Source organism: Esox lucius, chromosome 11 (assembly GCF_011004845.1).
Source record: "Esox lucius isolate fEsoLuc1 chromosome 11, fEsoLuc1.pri, whole genome shotgun sequence".
Taxonomy (NCBI): domain Eukaryota; kingdom Metazoa; phylum Chordata; class Actinopteri; order Esociformes; family Esocidae; genus Esox; species Esox lucius.
Window position 1 is genome coordinate 2,297,074 of NC_047579.1, and position 23,390 is coordinate 2,320,463.

The window sequence follows — 23,390 nt, forward strand, 5'->3', positions numbered from 1 at the left end:
TGTTTTAACACCCACTAACACTCACTTTTTATCGAAATTACTCTTAAATATGATCATATTTGAATTGTTGTCAATGTTTTGAGAGGTACATGTTCTCAAACAATTAATAAACTCAATTTATCTCAGTTTTTAAGTAATTCGTTGGTCTCTTTTATTTTGAAAAATTCCAGATTTTCGTGACCCGAAAGTGTTTCTTTAATGTTGCTCACAAGACGCAGATCAGGATTGTGTGATGAGTGTTTGGTGATGGATACTGTGGAGCATGTACTGTTTTACTGTGAAAGGTATGATCTCGATAGGGAAAGTTTGTATGTCAAGGTATTGGAGGCTAAGTGGGGATGGTACCTGGGTGGTGTTCTCGGGGTGGGGCATGGAATGAGGTAGTTATAAGGGCGTTGTTCTCTTTTCTTAGGGCTACAGGTCTTTTAGTGAGGATTTGAAGTAGGGAAGCCGTGACCGACCTCACACTCCAGAGCAGTTGGTGGAGGTATGTACCGCGAAAGGAGGAGAGTGGGTTTATAGTACCGTAGTTTATACTGGTTGGACTGGCTAGCTTCGCACGTGCACAAATAGTTGTTCATTGAATGTCAATCGTCATGTGTAGTTTTGTTTTTATATTCTAACAATATATCCTAATAATATTGCACAGAGATGAGGTGAAAATATTCTGCTTACCTAGACAATTACATTACCTGTTTAAAATGAATATACAGGAAAAATTGTTTGGCTTGCATTTTTATTTAATTTACAGAAACACACAACATCCGTAAAGTATACTGACTTAGACGACATACCAAAACCTAACTTCGCTGGAACATTGTTGTTACTATGGTAACTAACGCAAACTCAGCCACCGTAGCTGTCATGTGTACACCTGTGTATGGCTATACACACGTTAGGCGGATTTTTCTCGTGGTGCAGTTGTCGCTGAACGCGACACGTCTGCATGTGCCTAAGCGTAGTAAGCCTGTCATTGGCTAACTAGTTAGCAAAATCTGTGTACCGTTGTTAAATTTAATTAAGGTATTCGGAAATGTAGTATATATGTGTTGTATTTACATATTTACGAAGAAAACAAATGTCACTATAAGCATTTTCAGAAGTAGCATTTCTGCCACGGTAAGTGATGCTACACAGTAACATTAATGGCTAACTAGTGGCTAGCTAGCAATGATGCTTTTGGGTACCTAGCTGACTAGCCCACTATGAAGCTGGCTAGCAAACCAATATATTCAGTCTATATAGCTGGCAAAAGCAAGTAACTAGTTATAATGCCATACCTACTGAATATGTTGGTATATCTAGCTACCTTGTGTCAATGTCAATATGGCCAGATTATTCTTACATGCAAGTTCATGTAAGAAATTACGTGCTGGCTAACTAATGAGACCACAACATGCTGTACATGTATAACTGCTAGTTCTGACTTGAGAAAAATAGTGTTTGTAAAAGTGTGTAGGGGGCTGATGGTTGATCATTGGTTATTAAAATTTAAATTGATATTACAGAAGAGGTAAAGGTGTTTTGAATGGATCAGAAGACTAGTTATTCCGAATGGTGATGGAATGATTTGTTACTGTTCACACTCCTTATAGTTTGCGGTTTCCAGGAATGATTGCTAATCAGTACCAATCCAAAAACAGACTACATAAGAATCTCCTAAGATGTGAATGCCTTTAACCACAACTGCTTCTGACATTTCTAGTAAGTTCTATGTTTGTTCTTTATTTTATTTTTTTACATTATTATTGTGAAATTATTCAAGAATATGGTTTTAAAAACTTTTTTATGTTGATATCGTAAAACACAGGTAAGAGTGTCTTTTGTCTCCTTTTCAAAGCCCATCACATTAGGTCAGAGGAGGGGCCCATATAACTTTATCATCCAATTTAGTTTTGATAAGGAGACAAGGAGTGAGGACAAAAGGATTGTGCAATTCATATCTTCCCTGTCTGTCTCTTCTAAAGACAGTGTTGTCAAAAATGTTTAGAAAAAGTTTTGCTCATTTGGTAGTGTGTGGCACTTGCAGCAGTGGCATTGTGGGTTTGATTCTCACAAGGAGCCAGTACAAAAAACAGTTGTCTTGTCATTACAGGGAACGTCATGAAATGGGGAACTGAATCAACATTAACAAAGGTCAAACCGTTTATGTATACACTGAAGCTAAATGTTTTGTGGTCATCACACCAGATCTAAAGTTGTATTGTTGAAAATACTTGTATCTAATACTAAAATCTATTCTTAATGTTTGTTTTTTTGGTATTCCTCCACATACGTCTATTTCCCAAAGACAACCTCTGGATATAACGCTGAGCATGTGCACTCAACTTCTTTGGTCGACCATGGCAAGGCCTGTTCTGAGTGGAACCTGTCCTGTTAAACCACTGTATGGTCTTGGCCACCGTGCTGCAGCTCAGTTTCAGGATCTTGGCAATCTTTATATAGAGTAACAGTTAGTTATTTATTTTCAGATCCTCAGAGAGTTCTTTGCCAAGAGGTGCCATGTTGAACTTCTGGTGACCAGTATGAGGGAGTGAAAGGGATGACACCAAATGTAACATACCTGCTCCCCATTCACACCTGAGACCTTGTAACACTAACGAGTCACATGACACCAGGGAGGGAAAATGGCTAATTGGGCCCAATTTGGACATTTTCACTTGGGGTGTACTCACTTTTGTTGCCAGTGGTTTAGACATTATTGGCTGTGTGTTGTGTTATTTTAAGGGGACAGCAAATCTACACTGTTATACAAGCTGTCCACTTACTACTTTACATTGTAGCAATGTTTCATATCTTCAGTGTTGTTACATGAAAAGATATACTCAAATATTTAAAAGAATGTGAGTGGTGTACTCTTGTGAGATACTGTTGGCACCTTTTGCATAGTTAAGTTGGTTGGAATGGTCACGTGTTGCGAAGCAGAGGATCAGGGGTTCGAGTTAAGTCTAGGGCAGTGCCAACTGTCAGCGGAGGAAGTAATACTGCCTAGCCACAGCGCTTTGACGTTGTGTTACATGTGCATGCATTTTATTGAAGGTCTTTTATTTGCTTTTGCTTCATAAACAGAGTACCATCGCCTGAAAATAGCTGAGGTTTCTCATGTGACTCTGGAGTAAGAGCCCAAAGTAAGTTTGACAAAATAATAGTTTTTACATAACATCACATCACAGCCATCACATCAAGTCCAGTCTTGAGATGTATTCCGCAAAATGTGGCTCAACAGATTCAGTGTTCCCTGAACATAACTGTCTTCTTTTAACCAGGTGTGGGAGTCCCTGGGTATTTGGTTTCCAAACGGCTGGGTTCTTGTTTAAATCTTGGTGAAGTGTAGCACAGATTGGTTGATCCACTAACGCGTGCATCCAAGTCGTGCATCCAAGTCGTGCATGCATGCAACGTTTTTAAATGTCTGCGTGACAATGACAGAAATGTTTGAATCAGAAGACAGAGCACAATATTTTAGTATATTTTAATATTGTAGTAGAGAAAATTATAATTCTCCAAAATAATTTGAATAATGTACTTATACTGTATTTTATTTATTATATCTGGAGACAGATCTTTTTCCTCCTAATATATAAGTTGTTTTTGTGTTCTATAATGAAATGCATGTTTTAAGCCTATGGGCCAATGTGAATCAATCAAACTGTAACTAGGGCCTAAACATTATTGTGTTGACACCTGTGAGATAAATAGCTTAATTACCACAAGAAAATTGTTGAATTTAGAAAAAACAATAACAAAAAACACAGTATTTATGTACTTTCTGATCTTATGAATTTTTGATATACATCATGTCCTGTAGCAATCTCTAAAACTATCAGTTATCCATAAACAAAACTGCCTTAGGTTAAATTGTGAAAGTGACTGTGTATTGCCTATCAAATTTGTACATCTAGAGTCAGTGTTAGTTTTTTAATCTGTTTTAGAAATGACATCAGAGGGAGAAGGAGGAATGAGATGAAGATGGAAACGGCAATGAAAAGAGGTGTACAAAAGACAAAGAAACAAGAGACAGGAAGCGATATCTAAAGAAGAGCATTATTGAAGAAAAAAGGAGATATTTGGAGGCATGTGAGGTGCAGCCCAAAAAAGAAAAGACTTGAAAAGAAAATACATGTCACAACCAGTTTTGTAAATGGTTTCATTATTATTGATACACAAAACATGATAAAATATGTCCCATGTATGTGAACTGGCTAATAGGAATTTTTAAATATATTTTGCTATTTTTGTAAGATACCAGCAGATGTGATATTGATGACTTTGTACAATTCAGTTAATAAATACATTTTTAATCTTCCTTAACTATTGATTTATAGCTTTATTGATAGTTAATGGTACACGTTTTGTATATTTCACGGTATGAGTTCAGGAGTAACTGAAATGATTCAAAATCCATTTGTACTTCAGAAATACTATTTTTTTTCAGGAATTACTCATTAATCCATGCACATTACACAAGTGTTGCATTGATTAAGGGGTGTTTGTACAGTAGAATACTAATAAATATGACCTTAATTTACAAATCAAGTATACTTCAAGGTAAGATTAAGGGATAACTAATGGATTTTAGCGCACTTTACGGGATTTCCCCCCTTAATCCTTCCTTATACCACACACGAAATGAATTAAAAACAATCCATGTACACCTTAATTGCAAATAATACCCATTAATTACCCACTTGAAAATCCATTGAACACCACTTTAATTATGAAAAACACACACACAGGCTTATACTTAGAGTACGGCAGATGGGGGTAGTGAGTCCGTTGTTTGATTCGAGTGTTTGTCTCGTTGTTTGCGGAAAACAAAACACCATGTTACTTTTTCGACAATTTGAAAGTATTGGAATAGCAACGTTGACAGGAAACGTTCTGTGAGTTGTTTGGAAAAACTAATGACAAAATACCATTACATGCATTTCAATAGTTAAGATGTTTAAATTCCGAGAGCCCTTGTTTGTTTTAGTCAGCTGACTGCGGGTTTCTCACATGATTCCATCTGCTTCCTTACTAACGGCGAATTGACTGTCTTCCACGGGGCAGGTATTCGATAAAGCACAGTTGAAATTCGTTTATAGATGAGATCCGACGGTGAGATGTTTTAATATAAGACACAGTCTCAATTTCAAATTAGTTATTTTGGTAGAAGTCTCGGTGTAAGTAAAGTTTCGAAATATAACTCAAAATATATCTTCCATGATATGTATGGAAAACGTTCACTAAGAAAATATAATTATTTGTTCTCCAAATGCTGCATACAGTAACACTATTTATTACTATACTAACACAAAGGGTTGGATTCTTATCTGATATAGAGTGAATGAAAAACAATGGCAACACGGGGGTCAAAGTCAAATATGCTATATCTTAGCTTGCAGTTTCTTATGGGAAGGTTGTTACATTGCTGTTGGTTTACTGGGTTGGCGCCAGGAGTATTCGATACTTACTTCACCTGTGTTACAAGTAGTCTGTTTAACAGGTTTGCACTGCAATTGTGTATTTCTATCATATTCAACAGGTACAGGTAACTATTTTGTGTGGTCTGTATCGTCCTTGTTAACTTGTCTTTTCTCTTCTTTGACATTTATTTTTTTAGACTGGGTTTACCTGCAGTGACTACGCAGAGCTGACGTGGTTCCAGAGAGGGGACAGAGAAATACCATTGCGGTGACGTAGTGATTTTAGTGTTTTGTAGGAGATGCCTTCCAATAAGTCTGTGTCGGACGCCCCAATCACCCAATTTGTCAACTGCAGGATACTTAGAGAGCACAAACTGCAGAGGTATGTGAACATACAAACATGCTTTGTTACACATCTACAACAAGCGTAGTTACAGTCTGGGTAACAAGGTTTGTGTGTATCGTTTCCAACTCTCCTACAGAGAGGACCTCTGGGTAAGAGAGGGGAAGATCCTTGACCCAGAGAAGCTGTTTTTCGATGAGAAAGGATCTGCAGATCAACGTGTTGACTGTGAAGGCCTCATTATCGCTCCTGGGTTTATCGATGTTCAGATCAACGGTTAGTCTGGTGGTTTTTGTGCGGTATTATGATTTTTCTATTTGTATAGTTTGAAAAATAAGTGCAGAGGAGACAGGTTTCCTATTTTATTTTAGGTTCCATATAAGTTGCTGGTGTGTATATCTGATGGTTTCCCCCATTTCAGATATCCCATTTTACCTAGTCCCTGTCTTGTCACAGAAACCCAGAATTAGTTCAGGAGAGTTGAAGATTGAGACGTGTAGGCATTTGCACCAAGCCATTCTGCTTTTTTCCACACATTATATCCAACCAGGTAGCCTGCAGTGGCACGTCCTGCCAGAAGGAGTCTCGTGTGTGTGTGTGTGGGTGGGTGTGGGTTAAGATCAGGATGTCCCTGCTGCTGATGCCTTTCAACTATCCGGGCAATGCTGGCCTACTCGTGTCTCCCCAATGGCTTCCCAGCCAATAGTCACCTAACAGCACAGTTAAGGCTCAAACATAAACTGGTTGTCAGCTTGGTGCTACAAAAGCTCTTTAGACCGATGCACTACTTAGGAGAATACAGAATTTTTCTAACTCAACCACTGATCCTTTGTTTTGACCCCACAGGAGGATATGGCATCGACTTCTCTCAAGCAACCGATGATGTCAGAGGAGGCATTGCTCTAGTGGCCAAAAAAATCCTTGAGCATGGTGTCACTTCTTTTTTACCCACTCTAGTCACCTCCCCTCCAGACATCTATCACAAGGTATGCCCCACCTCGATATTTCTTCTCACTCACCAACATCTTCTGTTTCTTGCTATTGTCTCACTTACAGTCAACGTAAAGTTATTGGCACCCTAAATAACGATTAACTAAAAGACTAAAATAAATACATTGTTTTCAAAACGATTGGCAAATTATATTATTTTATGTCAACACAATTACTTAGAGAAATACATTTTGTTTGAAAGGAATTGTTAAAAAAAAAACTTATTGGCACTCCTGTATTTAATTCTCTAGAAATTCTAGTCCTAGTCAAATGCTATGAAGTTTGAATAGTTAAGAAGTGTATTTGGAAAGTATACAGACCCCTTCACCTTTTCCACATTTTGTCATGTTATGATCTTATTCTAAAATATATTACACTTTGTTCCTTGTAAATCTACACCCAATATCCCATAATGAAAAAGCAAAAACAGGTTTTTAGAAATGTTTGCAAATCTACACTACCATTAAGAATTTATGTTTTGAAGGAAAAGCAATTTTTTTTGCCCATTGAAATAACATCAGATTGATCAGAAATACAGTGTAGGAATTGTCAATGTTGTAAATAAATATTGTAACTGGAGATTATTTTTATGGATTATCTACACAGGTGTACAGAGGTCCATTATCAGCAACCATCAGTTCTGTGTTCCAATTACATGTTCTGTTGTCTAATCCAAGGTTACCATTTTAAAAGGCTTATTGATCATTGGGAAACCCTTTTGCAATTATTTTAGCACAGCTGAAAACTGTTGTGCTGATTATAGAAGCATTAAAACTGGTCTTTAGACCAGTGTTTTTCAACCCTGCTCCTTGAGGCACACCACCATGCATGTTTTAGATCTCTCTCTGCCCAAACGTACCTGATGTAGCTCATCAAGGACTTGATAATGAGCTGATCATTTGAGTCATGTGTGATAGAGCAGGGAGAGCTCTAATACATGCAGGGTGGTGTGCCTCGAGGAGCAGGGATTTAAAAAACACTGCTTAGACTACTTGGAGCTTCAGATCAGGTTTGATTACAGGCTCAAAATGTCCAGAAATAGAACTTTCTTCTGAAACTCATCAGCTTATTCTTGTTCTGAGAAATTAATGAGAAATTGCCAAGAAACTGAAGATTTCATTCATGATGTGTACTACTCCCTTCAATGAACAGCGCAAACTGTCCAGAATAGAAAGTGGAGTGGGAGGCCAGGGTGCACAACTGAGCAACTGAGGACAAATACATTAGTGTGTCTAGTTTGAGTTCCCAAACTGGCAGCTTCATGAAATATTACCCACAAAAATCAACAGTGGAGAGGCGACTCTGGGATGCTGGCCTTGTAGGCAGAGTTCTTCCTCTGTCCAGTGTCAGTGATCTTCTGTCCATCTTATTCTTTTCTTTTGATTGGCCAGTTTGAGATATGCCATTTTTTTTCCAAAACTTTTTATTACATTATGGGTGGATCACTCTCAAAAATTGAAATCTGTGTTAACATTCTACATAATGGAGAGTTTTTTTTCCTTTTAGTTTTTTTTTTAATCTAGGTTTGAAATTACTGAAACTTATTCACAACATAGGACTCTTGTGCTGGGAAATAAATAATAAAAATCATTATAAAAGTCTGTAGTTGATCCAAACAAAGCAGTCTCTTCTTAACCATATTAGGAGTTTTTCGCAAATTATAAAACAAACATATAAACAACATATTTATACAGCCCAAAATGGGAGGTTTAGAAAATAGCTTGTTATTTTTAAAAGTCCCAGAATGCCCCAGGACCATTGAGAATAGCCCATAACATGAAAGAAACAACAACAATTTAGCTCACCGACACCCATCCTACCTCAAGAAGTAGCCAGGGTGCAACAAAACAAAGTGATCCTTTCTGACAGTCTGACCAAAATGTTCTTCAGTTATCGTTATTGAGCTTGTTTGGCACACCAAATTTAATTGTGTCCAATATTCTGCAATATGTATAACATATCTGTCATACCACTGAAGGTATGCTCAATCACATCCTTACATATTGTGTATAAATGCAAGATGTACAGTACCAGTCCAAACTTTGACTGGTACTGTATAAATTATGCAGGTACCAAATCCTATGTGGGGACCTTTTAAAGTTACTCCCTGTTATCTAGGTTTTGCCTGAGGTTAAAGTTCACAGTGGTGGAATGGAGGGAGCTGGAGTTCTGGGTAAGGATACATTCAGGAAGGATGTAGAGATTATTTATTTGGATATTATTTCCTATGCTGTATTATATTTGTAAGCAGTTAGGCACAGGGGTGTGGTATATGGCCAATATAACATGGCTGAGAGATGTACTTAGGCAAGACAAACAGCCCTTAGCTGTGGCATATTGGCCATATAATAATTCATTATTAATAATAATATAATATTAATAATAATGTATTCAACTTCTATAGTGCTTTTTATTATAGAAAATCTCAAAGTGCTTGAAAAAGCAAAATAAAATACAGTGGGGAGAACAAGTATTTGATACACTGCCGATTTTGCAGGTTTTCACATTCACATTGTATGGTTTTTCTGTAACTAATTTACATTTTATTGCATGACATAAATATTTGATACATCAGAAAAGCAGAACTTAATATTTGGTACAGAAACCTTTGTTTGCAATTACAAAGATAATACGTTTCCTGTAGTTCTTGACCAGGTTTGCACACACTGCAACAAGGATTTTGGATACAGACCTTCTCTAGATCCTTCAGGTTTCAGGGCTGTCGCTGGGCAATATGGACTTTCAGCTCACTCCAAAGATTTTCTATTGGGTTCAGGTCTGGAGACTGGCTAGGCCACCTTGAGATGCTTCTTATGGGGCCACTCCTTAGTTGCCCTGGCTGTGTGTTTCGGGTCGTTGTCATGCTGGAAGACCCAGCCACGACCCATCTTCAATGCTCCTACTGAGGGAAGGAGGTTATTGGCCAAGATCTCGCGATACATGGCCCCATCCATCCTCCCCTCAATACGATGCAGTCGTCCTGTCCTTTGCAGAAAAGCATCCCCAAAGAATGATGTTTCCACCTCCACGCTTCACAGTTGGGATGGTGTTCTTGGGGTTGTACTCATCCTTCTTCTTCCTCCAAACACGGCGAGTGGAGTTGAGACCAAAAAGCTCTATTTTTGTCTCATCAGACCACATGACCTTCTCCCATTCCTCCTCTGGATCATCCACATGGTCAGTGGCAAACTTCAGACGGGCCTGGACATGTGCTGGCTTGAGCAGGGGTACCTTGCATGCGCTGCAGGATTTTAATCCATGACGGCGTAGTGTGTTACTAATGGTTTTCTTTGAGACTGTGGTCCCAGCTCTCTTCAGGTCATTGACCAGGTCCTGCCGTGTAGTTCTGGGCTGATCCCTCACCTTCCACATGATCATTGATGCCCCACGAGGTGAGATCTTGCATGGAGCCTCAGACCCAGGGAGATTGACCATCATCTTGAACTTCTTCCATTTTCTAATAATTGTAACAGTTGTTGCCTTCTCACCAAGCTGCTTGCCTATTGTCCTGTAGCCCATCCCAGCCTTGTGCAGGTCTACAATTTCATCCCTGATGTCCTTACACAGCTCTCTGGTCTTGGCCATTGTGGAGAGGTTGTTGTCTGTTTGAATGAGTGTGTGGACAGGTGTCTTTTATACAGGGAACGAGTTCAAACAGGTGCAGTTAATACAGGTAATGAGTGGAGAACAGGAGGGCTTCTTAAAGAAAAACTAACAGGTCTATGAGACCCGGAATTCTTACTGGTTGGTAGGTGCTCAAATACTTTTCTGATGTATCAAATACTTATGTCATGCAATAAAATGCAAATTAATTATTTAAAAATCATACAATGTGATTTTCTGGATTTTTTCCCCCCGTCTCTCACAGTTGAAGTGTACCTATGAAAAAATTACAGACCTCTACATGCTTTGTAATTAGGAAACACTGTCGATTTTGCAGGTTATCAAATACTTGTTCTCCCCACTGTATGTTGAGAGCAACATGGCTTGAGCAGATATACACACCACCTTGTGTTCACCACGTCTATCAGCCATTCAGGATTCAAACCACTCAGATTTATAAGTCTATTGTATACAGTAGAGGACATTTCCATACAGCTCATTTCTGTATATGACATTATGATATTCTTTCAATATCTTATATTTCTAAAACACCTCAGTTTTGCTAACTTACTTTTTCTGTTTTCTTCCACATCCCTCCCTCTTTTTCACTGTCCAGGGTTTCATCTAGAAGGTCCCTTCATCAGTTTAGAGAAGAAGGGAGCCCATCCAGAGCAGCACTTGCGCTCCTTCCTGTCGGACGGCATGTCGGACCTGATTGAGACTTATGGGACCTTGGATAATGTTGCTATGGTGACGTTGGCCCCCGAGCTACCCAATAGTCAGTCAGTGGTCAGAGAACTCACTCAGAGGGGCATCACTGTGTCTCTAGGTAGGTTTTGCATACATGCGGTGAAGAGGTTAATGGAACTAGTATGGGAAAGGTCACAAATGTCCTTACTCCGACTAAGATATAACTATGTTTAGGCTATAATTTGAATGTGAATAAAACACTGTGTTGAAGGACTAATTGAAGGATGATGCCTGTATGGATGTTACCCGAAATAAATGTTAATGTCTTCACCAATCCAACTTGTTACTGCTAGGATGTACTTTACTAAAACCCGCTATTTATTTATAATTGCTGTGGTACCAGCTTTATAGATTGTAGGTAGCATTTAGCAGACACTTCTAAACCTGAAAAGGACATTTATGTAGCAAAAACCGCCAACTCAAGCCTGATACACAAAACCAGGCTTGGGTTATTGTATGTTGCTCTGTTACAATATAAAAATTATGACAAATTTGATAAATATCCAATTTGTTAAATCAGTTTTTGACTGGATGCTGTTATCAGTTGCTGTTATCACGCCCTGTGATCTATGTTTCATTAACCTATTTTTCACATCTATAATGTTCTTTGGCTGTCCCCCTCATGCAGAACCATTTATCAACATAGAGCCTATAGGTTTAATTTAGAACCAAAAGGGTTCTATTGCGAACCCAAAACATAGAAAACTTCTGAGTGTGTGGGAATTAGATATACTTCCTATGTATGCCGCACTATGTATTGTGCATATATCCTCTCATACATATTTTAAGGCTAATCTACATGGGCCTTTTAAAGCAACAGAAAATATGCTGCTGATACAATCAAAAATATGTCTCCTGTCTGTATGCCCCATTTTGTATGATGATGTCATATCTTTGGATCTTCCTGTCAACATATTCCATGTGAAGGACACTCTGTAGCCAACTTATCCCAAGCAGAGGACGCAGTACGGTACGGAGCTTCGTTCATCACGCATCTCTTCAACGCAATGCTTCCAGTGAGTAATATAGTCTAATTATATTTTCTGTTAAGCACAATGCTTAACAGAAATCACCCAAATGTTTGGCCTTGTTACAGATACACAAGGTAACACACACACACAGGTGAAAATTAAATGTTACTTTTCCCACACCTGTGGCTTTATAAATTAGTGTCTGTTAGTCGTTGAGTTTGTTAGCTCTCACGTGGATGCGCTGAGCAGGCTAGATACTGAGCCATGGAGAGCAGAAAAGAACTGTCAAAAGACCTGTATAACAAGGTAATGGAACTTTATAAAGGATATAAAAAGATTTACAAAGCCTTACAAATGCCAGTGCTGTTCGGTCACTTATTAAGTGGAAGCCAAGGTTCAGCTAGACCAAGAAAGATTTCTGCCAAAACTGCCAGAAAAATTGTTCGGGATACAAAGAAAAACCCACAGTTAACCTCAGGAGAAATACAGGCTGCTCTGGAAAAAGACAATGTGGTTGTTTCAAGGAGCACAATATGACGGTACTTGAACCAAAATGAGCTGCATGTTCGAGTTGCCAGAAAGAAGCCTTTACTGCGCCAATGCCACAAAAAAGCCTGGTTACAATATGCCCAACAACACATTGACACGCCTCACAGCTTCTGGCACACTGTAATTTGAACTGACAAGACCAAAATAGAGCTTTATGATCACAACCATAAATGCTATGTTTGGAGAGGGGTCAACAAGGCCTATAGTGAACAGAATACCATCCCCACTGTGAAGCATGGTGGTGGCTCACTGATGTTTTGGGGGTGTGTGAGCTCTAAAGGCACGGGGAATCTTGTGAAAATTTATGGCAAGATTAATGCAGCATGCATCAGAAAATACTGGCTGACACTTTCATTGAGCATTCTTCTGCACGAAAGCTGCACATTGGACACTCATGGACTTTCCAGCACGACAATGACCCTAAGCACAAGGCCAAGTTGACCCTCTAGTGGTTACAGCAGAAAATGGGTGAAGGTTCTGCAGTGGCCATTACAGTCTCCTGACCATAATATAATCGAGCTCTCAAACTTGCGGTTCATGCAAGACGACCAAAGACTTTGCATGACCGGGAGGCATTTTGTCAAGACGAATGAGCAGCTATACCACCTGCAAGAATTCAGGATCTCATAGACAACTATTACAAAAGACTGCACACTGTCATTGATGCTAAAGGGGTCAATACACAGCATTTAGAATTAAGGGTATGCAGACTTTTGAACAGGGGTCAGTTAATGTTTTTCTTTGTTGCCATGATTGTGCCATGACTTACTGTTGAATTTGAATCCCATAAGAAATAAAATATGTTTTGCCTGCCTCACTCAAACCTTTGAGCACAACTGTATATGATAAAATTCTTCTTTTTTTTTCTACAATATTAATGAAAGTACAAATACTAAAATATTTTAAATAAAAGATGCACTTCATGAACCTCCATTTAATTATATCAATATGATTCTTTATTTGTGTTGCTATGTCCCTGGTCGGTTAGTTCCACCATCGTGATCCGGGTATTGTGGGTCTTCTAACCAGTGACCAAGTTCCCCAAGGCAGGACTGTTTTCTATGGAATGATTGCTGATGGCATCCACACCAACCCTGCTGCTCTGCGTATCGCCCACAGAGCACACCCAACAGGTTGGTATAAGTATGTACACTTAATGGTCAAAAGTATGTGGACACCCCTACTAATTATTGAGTTCAGGTGTTTCAGCCACACCCATTCCTCAAAGGTGTCCAGACCTGAATTCTCTGTATACAAACATTGGCACTACAATGGGTTGTACTGAAGAGCTCAGTGACTTTAAACGTGGATCTTAGGATGTCATAGGATGCCACCTTTGCCACAAGTCAGTTCGTGAATAGATTTGCCCCGGTCAACTGTTACTGCTATGATTGTGAAGTAGAAGCGTCTAGGAGCAACAACAGCCCAGCCGCAAAGTGGTAGACCTTGCAAACTCGCAGAGCAGGAATCAACATTAGCACAAGAACTGTGCGGCATGAGCTTCACGAAATGGGTTTCCATGGCAGCAAGCCTCACATCAAAATGTGAGAATTCTACCTAGTGAAATGCATAGTGCCTACTGTGCAGTTTGGTGGAGGAGGGAAAATGGTCTGGGGCTGTGTTACAAGGTTTGGGCTAGGCCCCTTAGTTCCATTGAAGGGTCATCTTAATACAAAGACATTTTAGACAATTGGGTGCTTCCAGAAGGCCCTTTCCTGTTCCAGCATGCACAAAGTGGCATCCATGGTTCAACAATGTTGGTGTGGAGGAACTTGAGTTGCCTGCACAGAGCCCTAATTTCAACCCCACTGAACACCTTTGGGTTGCATTGGAATTGCGATTGTAAGCCAAGACTTCTTCCAATATCAGAGCCTGACCTCACAAATGATCTTTTGGCTGAATGGTCACAAATTCCCAAAGAGACACTGTCTGTGTGTGTGGGTGTGTGTGTGTCTACATACAGAAATATTAATTAACTGTTGTGAAATATATTTGGCTCTGGTTGTGGTTAATATGTGTTTGCCCTACAGGTCTGGTGTTGGTGACTGATGCCATTGCAGCAATGGGTCTCCCTCCTGGCCGCCACACATTGGGCCAGCAAGTCATTGAAATTCAAGGGCTCCATGCTTATGTAGCAGGTCAGAATCTCTTGTAATCTGTTGTTATAGGTTGACTTTCCAGCACAAACAAAAAACAAGTGGGACAGCTTTAATAATGAGACCAGAGACTTTAATGGCAGTTTTTTTGTATTTTATCAATAAGGATGGTCTGTTTAAATTTTTTGCAGCAACAAAGGTTTCTTCATGTACGGGATACAAAACGGTTCTCAACAGTAGTAAAACTTCTGGTGAAAGACTATGGTTATAAAAGCAACAAAAGGAACAAAGATTGTACCAGTAGTTGGTTTAAGCCTATAATCTATGAGTTAAAAAATGGGGTTTGTGGTGGTTTGATTGCTGCAGTTCCCTGTACCTTCTCCCAAGCATGTCTAAGACTGATAGTTTCCAGACCTGAGAGTGTTTAAATGAGGACACAATAAGGAAACATGACATCTGCCCTTCTCACACCACCAGCTGGGTTCCCCTAGGTCTATGAGTCCCAGCATGCGATTCCCTCACGTAGTGTTTTCCAAAGCTTGTTCTACAAGGGGAAGTTCTAATGGTTGGAGAATCAGAATCTTAAACATTGTTAGATCAAATCAGAGTGGGCAAGTTAAAACATCTGCTGTTCTTTCCCTGAGCAAGCAAGTTAACACTCCATTGATCCTTACTGTAAATGAGAATGTGTCTCAGTCAACTAATCTGGTAAAATAATAGTAAAAAGAAAGATGGTCAAGTTCACAAAAATAATAAATTACTAAGTTCAGGATATTTTCTTATCTTACATAAAAAGCATGTTTTTCATCAACCGGTTTAAAGCAACAAGTCAAAAAAGTAATGAAGAATTCACATTCACAACATGAAGACCCAAAAAATTAAATAATTGATAATACATTTGAACTTTTTAGCTGTGAGAAGTGTACACCATGATAATTGTACTGCTTCTCATTGTATGCTGTACTAAAAACAAGAGATTCAAACTTGCATCAGCGTTTTATAGAATGACCTAAGAATTGAATCTGGACACTTATTTTGATAATGAAAAAATTATGCATTTCTTTGAAACTTAACACTTATATGAAATAACTTATAAAAACTATACATATGAATAATAATAATTTTTAATGTATAATGTTTAAAAAATATATATTAACAGGTATTCATGAGAATTCACAAACATGTAAGTGCAAAAAATGGCTTTCTGAAATCTGTATTCATTCAAAGGCACCAAGACTCTCTGTGGCAGTATAGCTACAATGGACATGTGTGTCAGGCACTTCAAACAGGCTTCAGGTGAGTGAGTGAGTGAGTGAGTGAGTGAGTGAGTGAGTTAATTATCCTCAAATTATTAATTCAGCCCTTCGGAATATTCGGCTATGCACTATGTGTGTGTCCTGCATCTTTCCTTGCACGCGCCGGTGTTGTTAGGCTGCCGTGTGGAAGAAGCTCTGGAGGCTGCATCGCTCCACCCAGCCCAGCTCCTGGGCATCAGCCATGCCAAAGGCATCCTGGACTATGGTGGAGACGCAGGTGAGACTCAAAATATCCAGCAGTTCCCCAACCTTGACCTAATTTTTTTAATCCAAATATTTTCATGACCCCACCATGTAAAATAAGTGATGTGTTAACCAACTAATATTTGTTGCATTCTTGATTAGACCTATGATAATCTGTCAAAAAATCATAAGGAAGTAAAGTTTGAAATGCATCAAGGAATATGGGGCAACAATTGATCTTGTAGAAAATCATATGATAATTAATCATGGTCTTTCTCTCCTAGTCTGATTTACTTCCTAATAATTTCATCTATGTTCGGAAGGAAACAGAGAGAGGTTTTCCTTATTGTGTTGTTTTCTGCAGGAATGGGATCATAAACTGTTAAGAACTTAGAAACCTTTTCAAAAATAATGCAAAGATTTCTCTGTTGCAAAAATAGTGTAGTGATTGGTCAAATATGGTAGCCCTTGCATATTACGGAATGCAGCAATTTTCTGTTCTGCTTTTTTCTGTTTAAATATTACCTTCAAGTGTCCCATTAACAGTCATTCAGATTAGGAAAGGTGTTTCATTTCAAACTTCACATTTCTCAAGTATAAGCTGCTTATCGAGATAAACAATATCAGCAAAATGTCTGCAATAAGAAGTGGACATTAACAGTTTAAATGGTTTTTGGTTTATCATCCCTGCACTCTTCCAGAGATTCCTTGCCTGATTCCACTTGACAACTAATTATCACTCCTTTAATTGAATCAGATGCGCCAGTTCAGGGCCACAACAACATTTTAAAGTAAATGTGGAGGGAAGGTTTAAAAGCATGTAGCGGGTTTGTGTGGTGAAGGAATGAAGGAATTGCCATCATAGCACTAAATAGTAAAACATGTCCCTGTCTCTGCCAGATCTCGTTCTGCTTGACGACGCTCTCAATGTCAGAGCTACCTACATCGCTGGCCAGGAAGTGTGGAGGAAATTGCATCATCATAATTGTTAAATCCCACAGCTGCCCACACACCTTGTCAAAATACTCCTGCCCCAAATGGCACTCTATTTCATAAATAGTGCCCTACTATAGACCAGAACAGAGGGGATGGGGTGCCATTTGGGATGCACGTCTTCCCTGGCTGCATTGACAATCACAGAGGTTATCGTCTTTCAGTCAATAAGAAGAATCTGTGTAATTACAAACATTTAACCACTATATGAATAAAATGGAGCCACTTTTCCAGTGCTACAGAATATGGTGTTCTGTTTAAAAGAAGGAATGGAAGGTATACTTGTTGAAATGGATTTAAAAACATGGATAAGTGTCTCTGTTTGCACATTTTTACACAAATTTTAAACACATCTACAACAGAAAAACAGATACTAGATAAAGACAACTTGAGTGACCATATACATTTATATTTTTTAACTGAAAAAGCTACACCCAATCCAACTGTGTAAATAGGTAATTGCCTCTTTAAACTCAATAACTGCTTCTGACATTTTTAGTAGTTGCAATAACTGAAATCAATGGTCCGTGTCTCATGGCTTTAGAGGAATTTTGACTTACCTTTCCATGCTGAACTGTTTTAACATGGCAACATTTGTGGGTTTTAGAGAATCAACTGAATTGTCCAAGTCCTGAAGCCCACATCCCTTTGGCTTTCTGAACCAATGGGAAGTCCTGACACAGCAAAGAATCACCAAATCATCATACAACCACCACCATGCTAGAACATTGGTGCAAACATTTTGAATGAAGACTAAAGTGTTTGGATTTTGCCAGACATTACCAGACTCATGTTATCCTAAAGGTAGAGTTAAGTTTGCCAAAACACACATGCAAGTATCTACTAAAAGTTCTTAAAACTGTAGAATTGGAATGGACAAGAAAATTCAAATGTATCATTTTGAGTGGACATGGGTCAGATTCTTTGTGGCCACCATTCCCATCAAAGTTGCCCATTCACAGATTTGACTTTCACAACTTCAGTTCTAGCATTACTTATGATGTAGACTAATTGTGGTTCCAAGAATTGTTTGTGAATATTCAGTAGATTATATATATACAATATATAGAAATTTCAATTTAATTATCTTAAGATAAGTAAAATTGGTCTGCAGTTGTAGACACCTTCATAAATTTGAAACATGAAGGTTAAAGTAGGCACATATTAAATATTCTGACTGTAAGTTATCTAGCCTAGAGCTGGAAGCTCATGCAACCTGAATGTTCAACCTACTCTCACAATGAAACCTACTAATAGGGCATTTGTTGCCTGGCATTGGGCTGCTCTAGGCTAGACCACTTTGTGATGCAGATGTATATTTGATCTTAATGGATCAGAGCTCTGTAGTTGTGGGTGTCTCAGCACAAAGCTTGCCCGTGGCCCAGTTATTTTGCTAAAACCATTTCCAGCCCAGCTGTAAAACAGCAGTAAAACTTTCAACAGCATAGAAAAAACAACATGTCAACAGTTAAAAATACATTATATTGTTCAAAGCATTATTTTAAAATATATGTCACTCATCCTAATGACTTTAATGAATAAAGATACATTTGGCAATTCTTCCTCAAATGTATCCTAAAATGCATTTGTAGGAATAGTTTTTCTTAATATACCTAAAATACACTGCTCAAAAGAATTAAGGGAACACTGAAATACCATATCAGGTCTTGATGAATGAAATGTATTAAAGTTCAAAATCCTTACTGTAGGTAGCGCCCCTATCCCACGTTTAAGCTAATAAGGGTTGGCCCGGAGATCTTTTAACCAATCTTTTTATTATTCCCAATTACCCTAACAAAATTGTGGGTATTCACAATGTTTTTATTTTAGTCTCTATAGAGTCAATTATCTTTTGAATCCTTACACATTAAAAACAAATGAAGAAATGATTTCAAGGAAATATGATTTTGACTATTTAGATTGTTATTCACGTTTAAATATATGACATTTCAAGCAGCATTAGCAATAAACACTCAGTTGAAACAGTTATCAATTGTCTACTTGTTTTGTATTATAGACTCTATATATAAAACAAGCTTCCACAAAACAAAGAATGCAATGTTTACCCAAAAGCAACTTATCTCACAAGCACATGCAGTACTGTAGACTGGCAAATGTAAAATCACGTTGTAGGCCCGCTACGGTGCTTGCATACATTGAGACCAAAACTGTTGGGTCACTTCACTCCTATGGGCAAATAAAATGAACAATCCAGTACCTCAATGAAGTCCTGTTGGTTGATTTCTGGCCATAGAAAAGGAAGGACGATGTTGTCGCTTCCAATCCGAATCCAGCGGTGCCAGAGGAACTCTGAGCATTCAGGTCTAGCTCAGAGCGCTAACCATTTATCTGCGTCGGAAGTAGTCAACGCTCAATATAGAACAATGTAGTTAACACCCGTTAGTTTAACGGTGCTATTGTTCTGATACTGTATATAATGAGCAAGCTAGCGTAATACATGTGATATATGTATAAACACCTTATACATTGAGTAAACCTCATGCAACCCTCATGGAGTCTGTTTCTGACTGTTTGGTCAGAAAACATGCACACCAGTAGCCCGCTGGAGGTCATTTTGTTGGGCTCTGGCAGTGCTCCTCCTGTTCCTCCTCACACAAAGGAGCAGATACTTGTCCTGCTGCTGGGTTGATGCCCTTCTATGGCCCTGTCCAGCTCTCCTCGTGTAATGGCCCGTCTCCTGGTATCTCCTCCATGCTCTTGAGACTGTATTGAGAGACACAGCAAACTTTGCGCCTTCTTGGAGGAGCTAGACTACCTGTGAAAACTGAATGGGCTGTGCAAACTGAATTGGCCGCCTTACGCTACTAGTAATGACAAGGACACTAGCAAAACGCAAAACTAGAGAAGAATCAGTAAGGAGGGATAAGGAGAGAGCAATTGTCTGTGACCACCACCTGCAAAACCATTCCCTTTTTTGGGGGTTGTCTTGCTGTTGCCTCTCCAGTGTGCCTGTTGTCACTTTCATTTGCACCAAAAACAAGTGACATTGACTCACAATAGCTTACGTTTCCTAACTGGACAGATTGATATCCCTTTACTTGGTGCTTCACTGTGATGAATACATGTTCCCTTAACTATTTTGAGCAGTGTATATTAATTTGAAGTCTGAAGTGACTCTAAATTTTGGTTACGGTTAAGAATGAGACACTGGTAGTTTAGAAAGCTGGTGTGTGCAGTTACAATACACAATGCTGTTATAATACATACACATGCACAGTCATACTCACTATGCCTGCCATTGTCAGTTTTTCTTTGAGTAGCCATTGCTTGGTTATACACTCACCTAAAGGATTATTAGGAACACCTGTTCAATTTCTCATTAATGCAATTATCTAATCAACCAATCACATGGCAGTTGCTTCAATGCATTTAGGGGTGTGCTCCTGGTCAAGACAATCTCCTGAACTCCAAACTGAATGTCAGAATGGGAAAGAAAGGTGATTTAAGCAATTTTGAGCGTGATATGGTTGTTGGTGCCAGACGGGCCATTCTGAGTATTTCACAATCATCTCAGTTACTGGGATTTTCACGCACAACCATTTCTAAGGTTTACAAAGAATGGTGTGAAAAGGGAAAAACATCCAGTATGCGGCAGTCCTGTGTGCGAAAATGCCTTGTTGATGCTAGAGGTCAGAGGAGAATGGGCCGACTGATTCAAGCTGATAGAAGAGCAACTTTGACTGAAATAACCACTCGTTATAACCGAGGTGTGCAGCAAAGCATTTGTGAAGCCAAAACATGCACAACCTTGAGGCAGATGGGCTACAACCGCAGAAGACCCCACCGGGTACCACTCATCTCCACTACAAATAGGAAAAAGAGACTACAATTTGCACGAGCTCACCAAAATTGGACAGTTGAAGACTGGAAGAATGTTGCCTGGTCTGATGAGTCTCGATTTCTGTTGAGACATTCAGATGGTAGAGTCAGAATTTGGCGTAAACAGAATGAGAACATGGATCCATCATGCCTTGTTACCACTGTGCAGGCTGGTGGTGGTGGTGTAATGGTGTGGGGGATGTTTTCTTGGCACACTTTAGGCCCCTTAGTGCCAATTGGGCATTGTTTAAATGCCACGGCCTGCCTGAGCATTGTTTCTGACCATGTCCATCCCTTTATGACCACCATGTACCCATCCTCTGATGGCTACTTCCAGCAGGATAATGCACCATGTCACAAAGCTCGAATCATTTCAAATTGGTTTCTTGAACATGACAATGAGTTCACTGTACTGAAATGGCCCCCACAGTCACCAGATCTCAACCCAATATATCATCTTTGGGATGTGGTGGAACGGGAGCTTCGTGCTTTGGATGTGCATCCCACAAATCTCCATCAACTGCAAGATGCTATCCTATCAATATGGGCCAACATTTCTAAAGAATGCTTTCAGCACCTTGTTGAATCAATGCCATGTAGAATTAAGGCAGATCTGAAGGCGAAAGGGGGTCAAACATAGTATTAGTATGGTATTCCTAATAATCCTTTAGGTGAGTGTATATCCACGGATATGGTATAATTTACTGGTGTAATTGATCTCTTGCATTATTCCACTGTAGTGCTTTGTATCGTACGTATTCAGGATGGGTGAGTGGGATGTGTGTTAGACCTGGTGGCCTTGTCTCATTGCGCTCTAGTAAATCCTGTGGAATTTCAACCACCAGCAAGCTCAATGTTACAACATTTGCCTAATACAAGCAGGGCCTATCCTTGCATTTCTGGGGTTGTTTTTCTGTAATTATAAATATTCTCTAATGAGTTGAAGATAAAATCCTGATTTTTATTCCTGCAATTGTACTATTTTTGCAACTGGATGGATAAACATGCATTTCCAGAAATACCTTTTGCATGAGTTATAATGTAAATTTGATATGAATGAGAATTCAGCTGGTCAGTCCTGAATGCAAAACTCCAATATAATCAAGTTGTTCCTGATAATCTTCCTGTACCCTTCTCCTGACTGATAGGAGAAGCTTCCTGATAATCATTCAAAACTATGGCATATCTAATGTAATTTTACTCAGTCATTAAGATTCATTTGAATAAACAGACACAATACTTTAGCTTTTGTCATATCCCATGGACTTTGTCATGTCCCTGTGTTTATATTTGTTGGTCCTTTGTTATTCAATACCATGTTTCTGTTCGACCCCTGTGATTGGTTCCTTCCCCTGTCTGTCATAATTAGTAAGTTTGTGCCTGTGCAGCAGTGATCCAATCAGGGGCCACTCCCTCAAATTACATGCACCTGTTCCTGTCACTGATGAACAATTACACCACACTTCCCTTTCATATGTCTGGGACTTCTAGTGTCTGTAGCTTTGACATAAATGCAGACATGTTCGGTATGGCATTTTGAAACCCTTTAGATACCAAAACATTTATACATTTAACATTTACACACACTTAGTAGAGAGAGTTTGTCCTGTGTTTCGTGCGGATATGTAATCCGTTCCTGTGTTACTGCCACACCATTTGTGTTTACTGGTATTTAATTTAGATGTTATTTGGTCTGTGTCTAACCCCACAATGTTCAATTTGTATCAGTTGTCAAATGTGACTTTCTTTGTTCATGCCTGGGGGAATGGGCCTACACATAGGGAGAGCATATAGGCAATGGGCTTAGATTCTACAAAAATGTACTTATACCCTAAGGAAGATTCTGGACGGATCGCTCCCTGTATTTTTGCCGGACCTAGTAAGCGGAGTCGGCCAAAAAGAGCTAAATGTCTCTTACTGAGTGACTGACTGTCTGATTACCCCTTGTTAAATATGATAGTGGTGTAGAATCATATTAATATATGTTTCATTGAAAGTTAAATGTGCCTAGATAAAGTAAACAACAGAAACATCTGTAATAAGATTCTCTCTCTCTTCACATTCCTCTGATAAACTCAGGAATGTGAAATGTTTACATTGACCATCTGGCATGGGGGTTCGAGATGCAGTCTGTACTAGGTAGACACGCCTTCAGTGTATATAACCACTAGCCACCATCTTTACAGTGAGATCAAGTTTGTAAGATTGAGTCTGTAACATCATGAGCAATCAACTATCAAATCCTGCAATAAATAATAGAATTACTCTCTCCCTTGACGACTGGCTACGCAATAATTATTTCAACTCTATACGAACGGCTGAATTTCTTACAGTGGTTAGAGAATCGG

At 39.0% G+C, this 23,390-nt stretch overlaps 1 protein-coding gene across 16 annotated transcripts; it reads left to right on the forward strand.

The window, feature by feature from the left end:
* The first annotated feature begins 213 nt into the window (after positions 1-213).
* amdhd2 (amidohydrolase domain containing 2) lies at positions 214-19,419 on the forward strand. 16 transcript variants are annotated; one of them, XM_010865052.3, is made up of 17 exons: positions 214-284; positions 413-487; positions 752-831; positions 1,596-1,704; positions 2,096-2,136; positions 3,070-3,128; positions 5,606-5,790; positions 5,891-6,027; positions 6,598-6,737; positions 8,860-8,914; positions 10,961-11,173; positions 12,022-12,110; positions 13,603-13,747; positions 14,645-14,752; positions 15,938-16,006; positions 16,142-16,243; positions 17,110-19,419. In XM_010865052.3, the coding sequence occupies exons 7-17, from the start codon at positions 5,708-5,710 to the stop codon at positions 17,199-17,201; spliced, it is 1,233 nt and encodes a 410-aa protein (XP_010863354.1). In that variant the 5' UTR covers positions 214-284; positions 413-487; positions 752-831; positions 1,596-1,704; positions 2,096-2,136; positions 3,070-3,128; positions 5,606-5,707; the 3' UTR covers positions 17,202-19,419. The 16 variants fall into 16 exon arrangements, with proteins under 16 accessions (XP_010863354.1, XP_010863352.1, XP_010863355.1 ...); XM_010865050.3 differs by lacking the exon at positions 752-831; XM_010865053.3 differs by lacking the exons at positions 752-831; positions 2,096-2,136.
* The last annotated feature ends 3,971 nt before the right edge of the window (positions 19,420-23,390 follow it).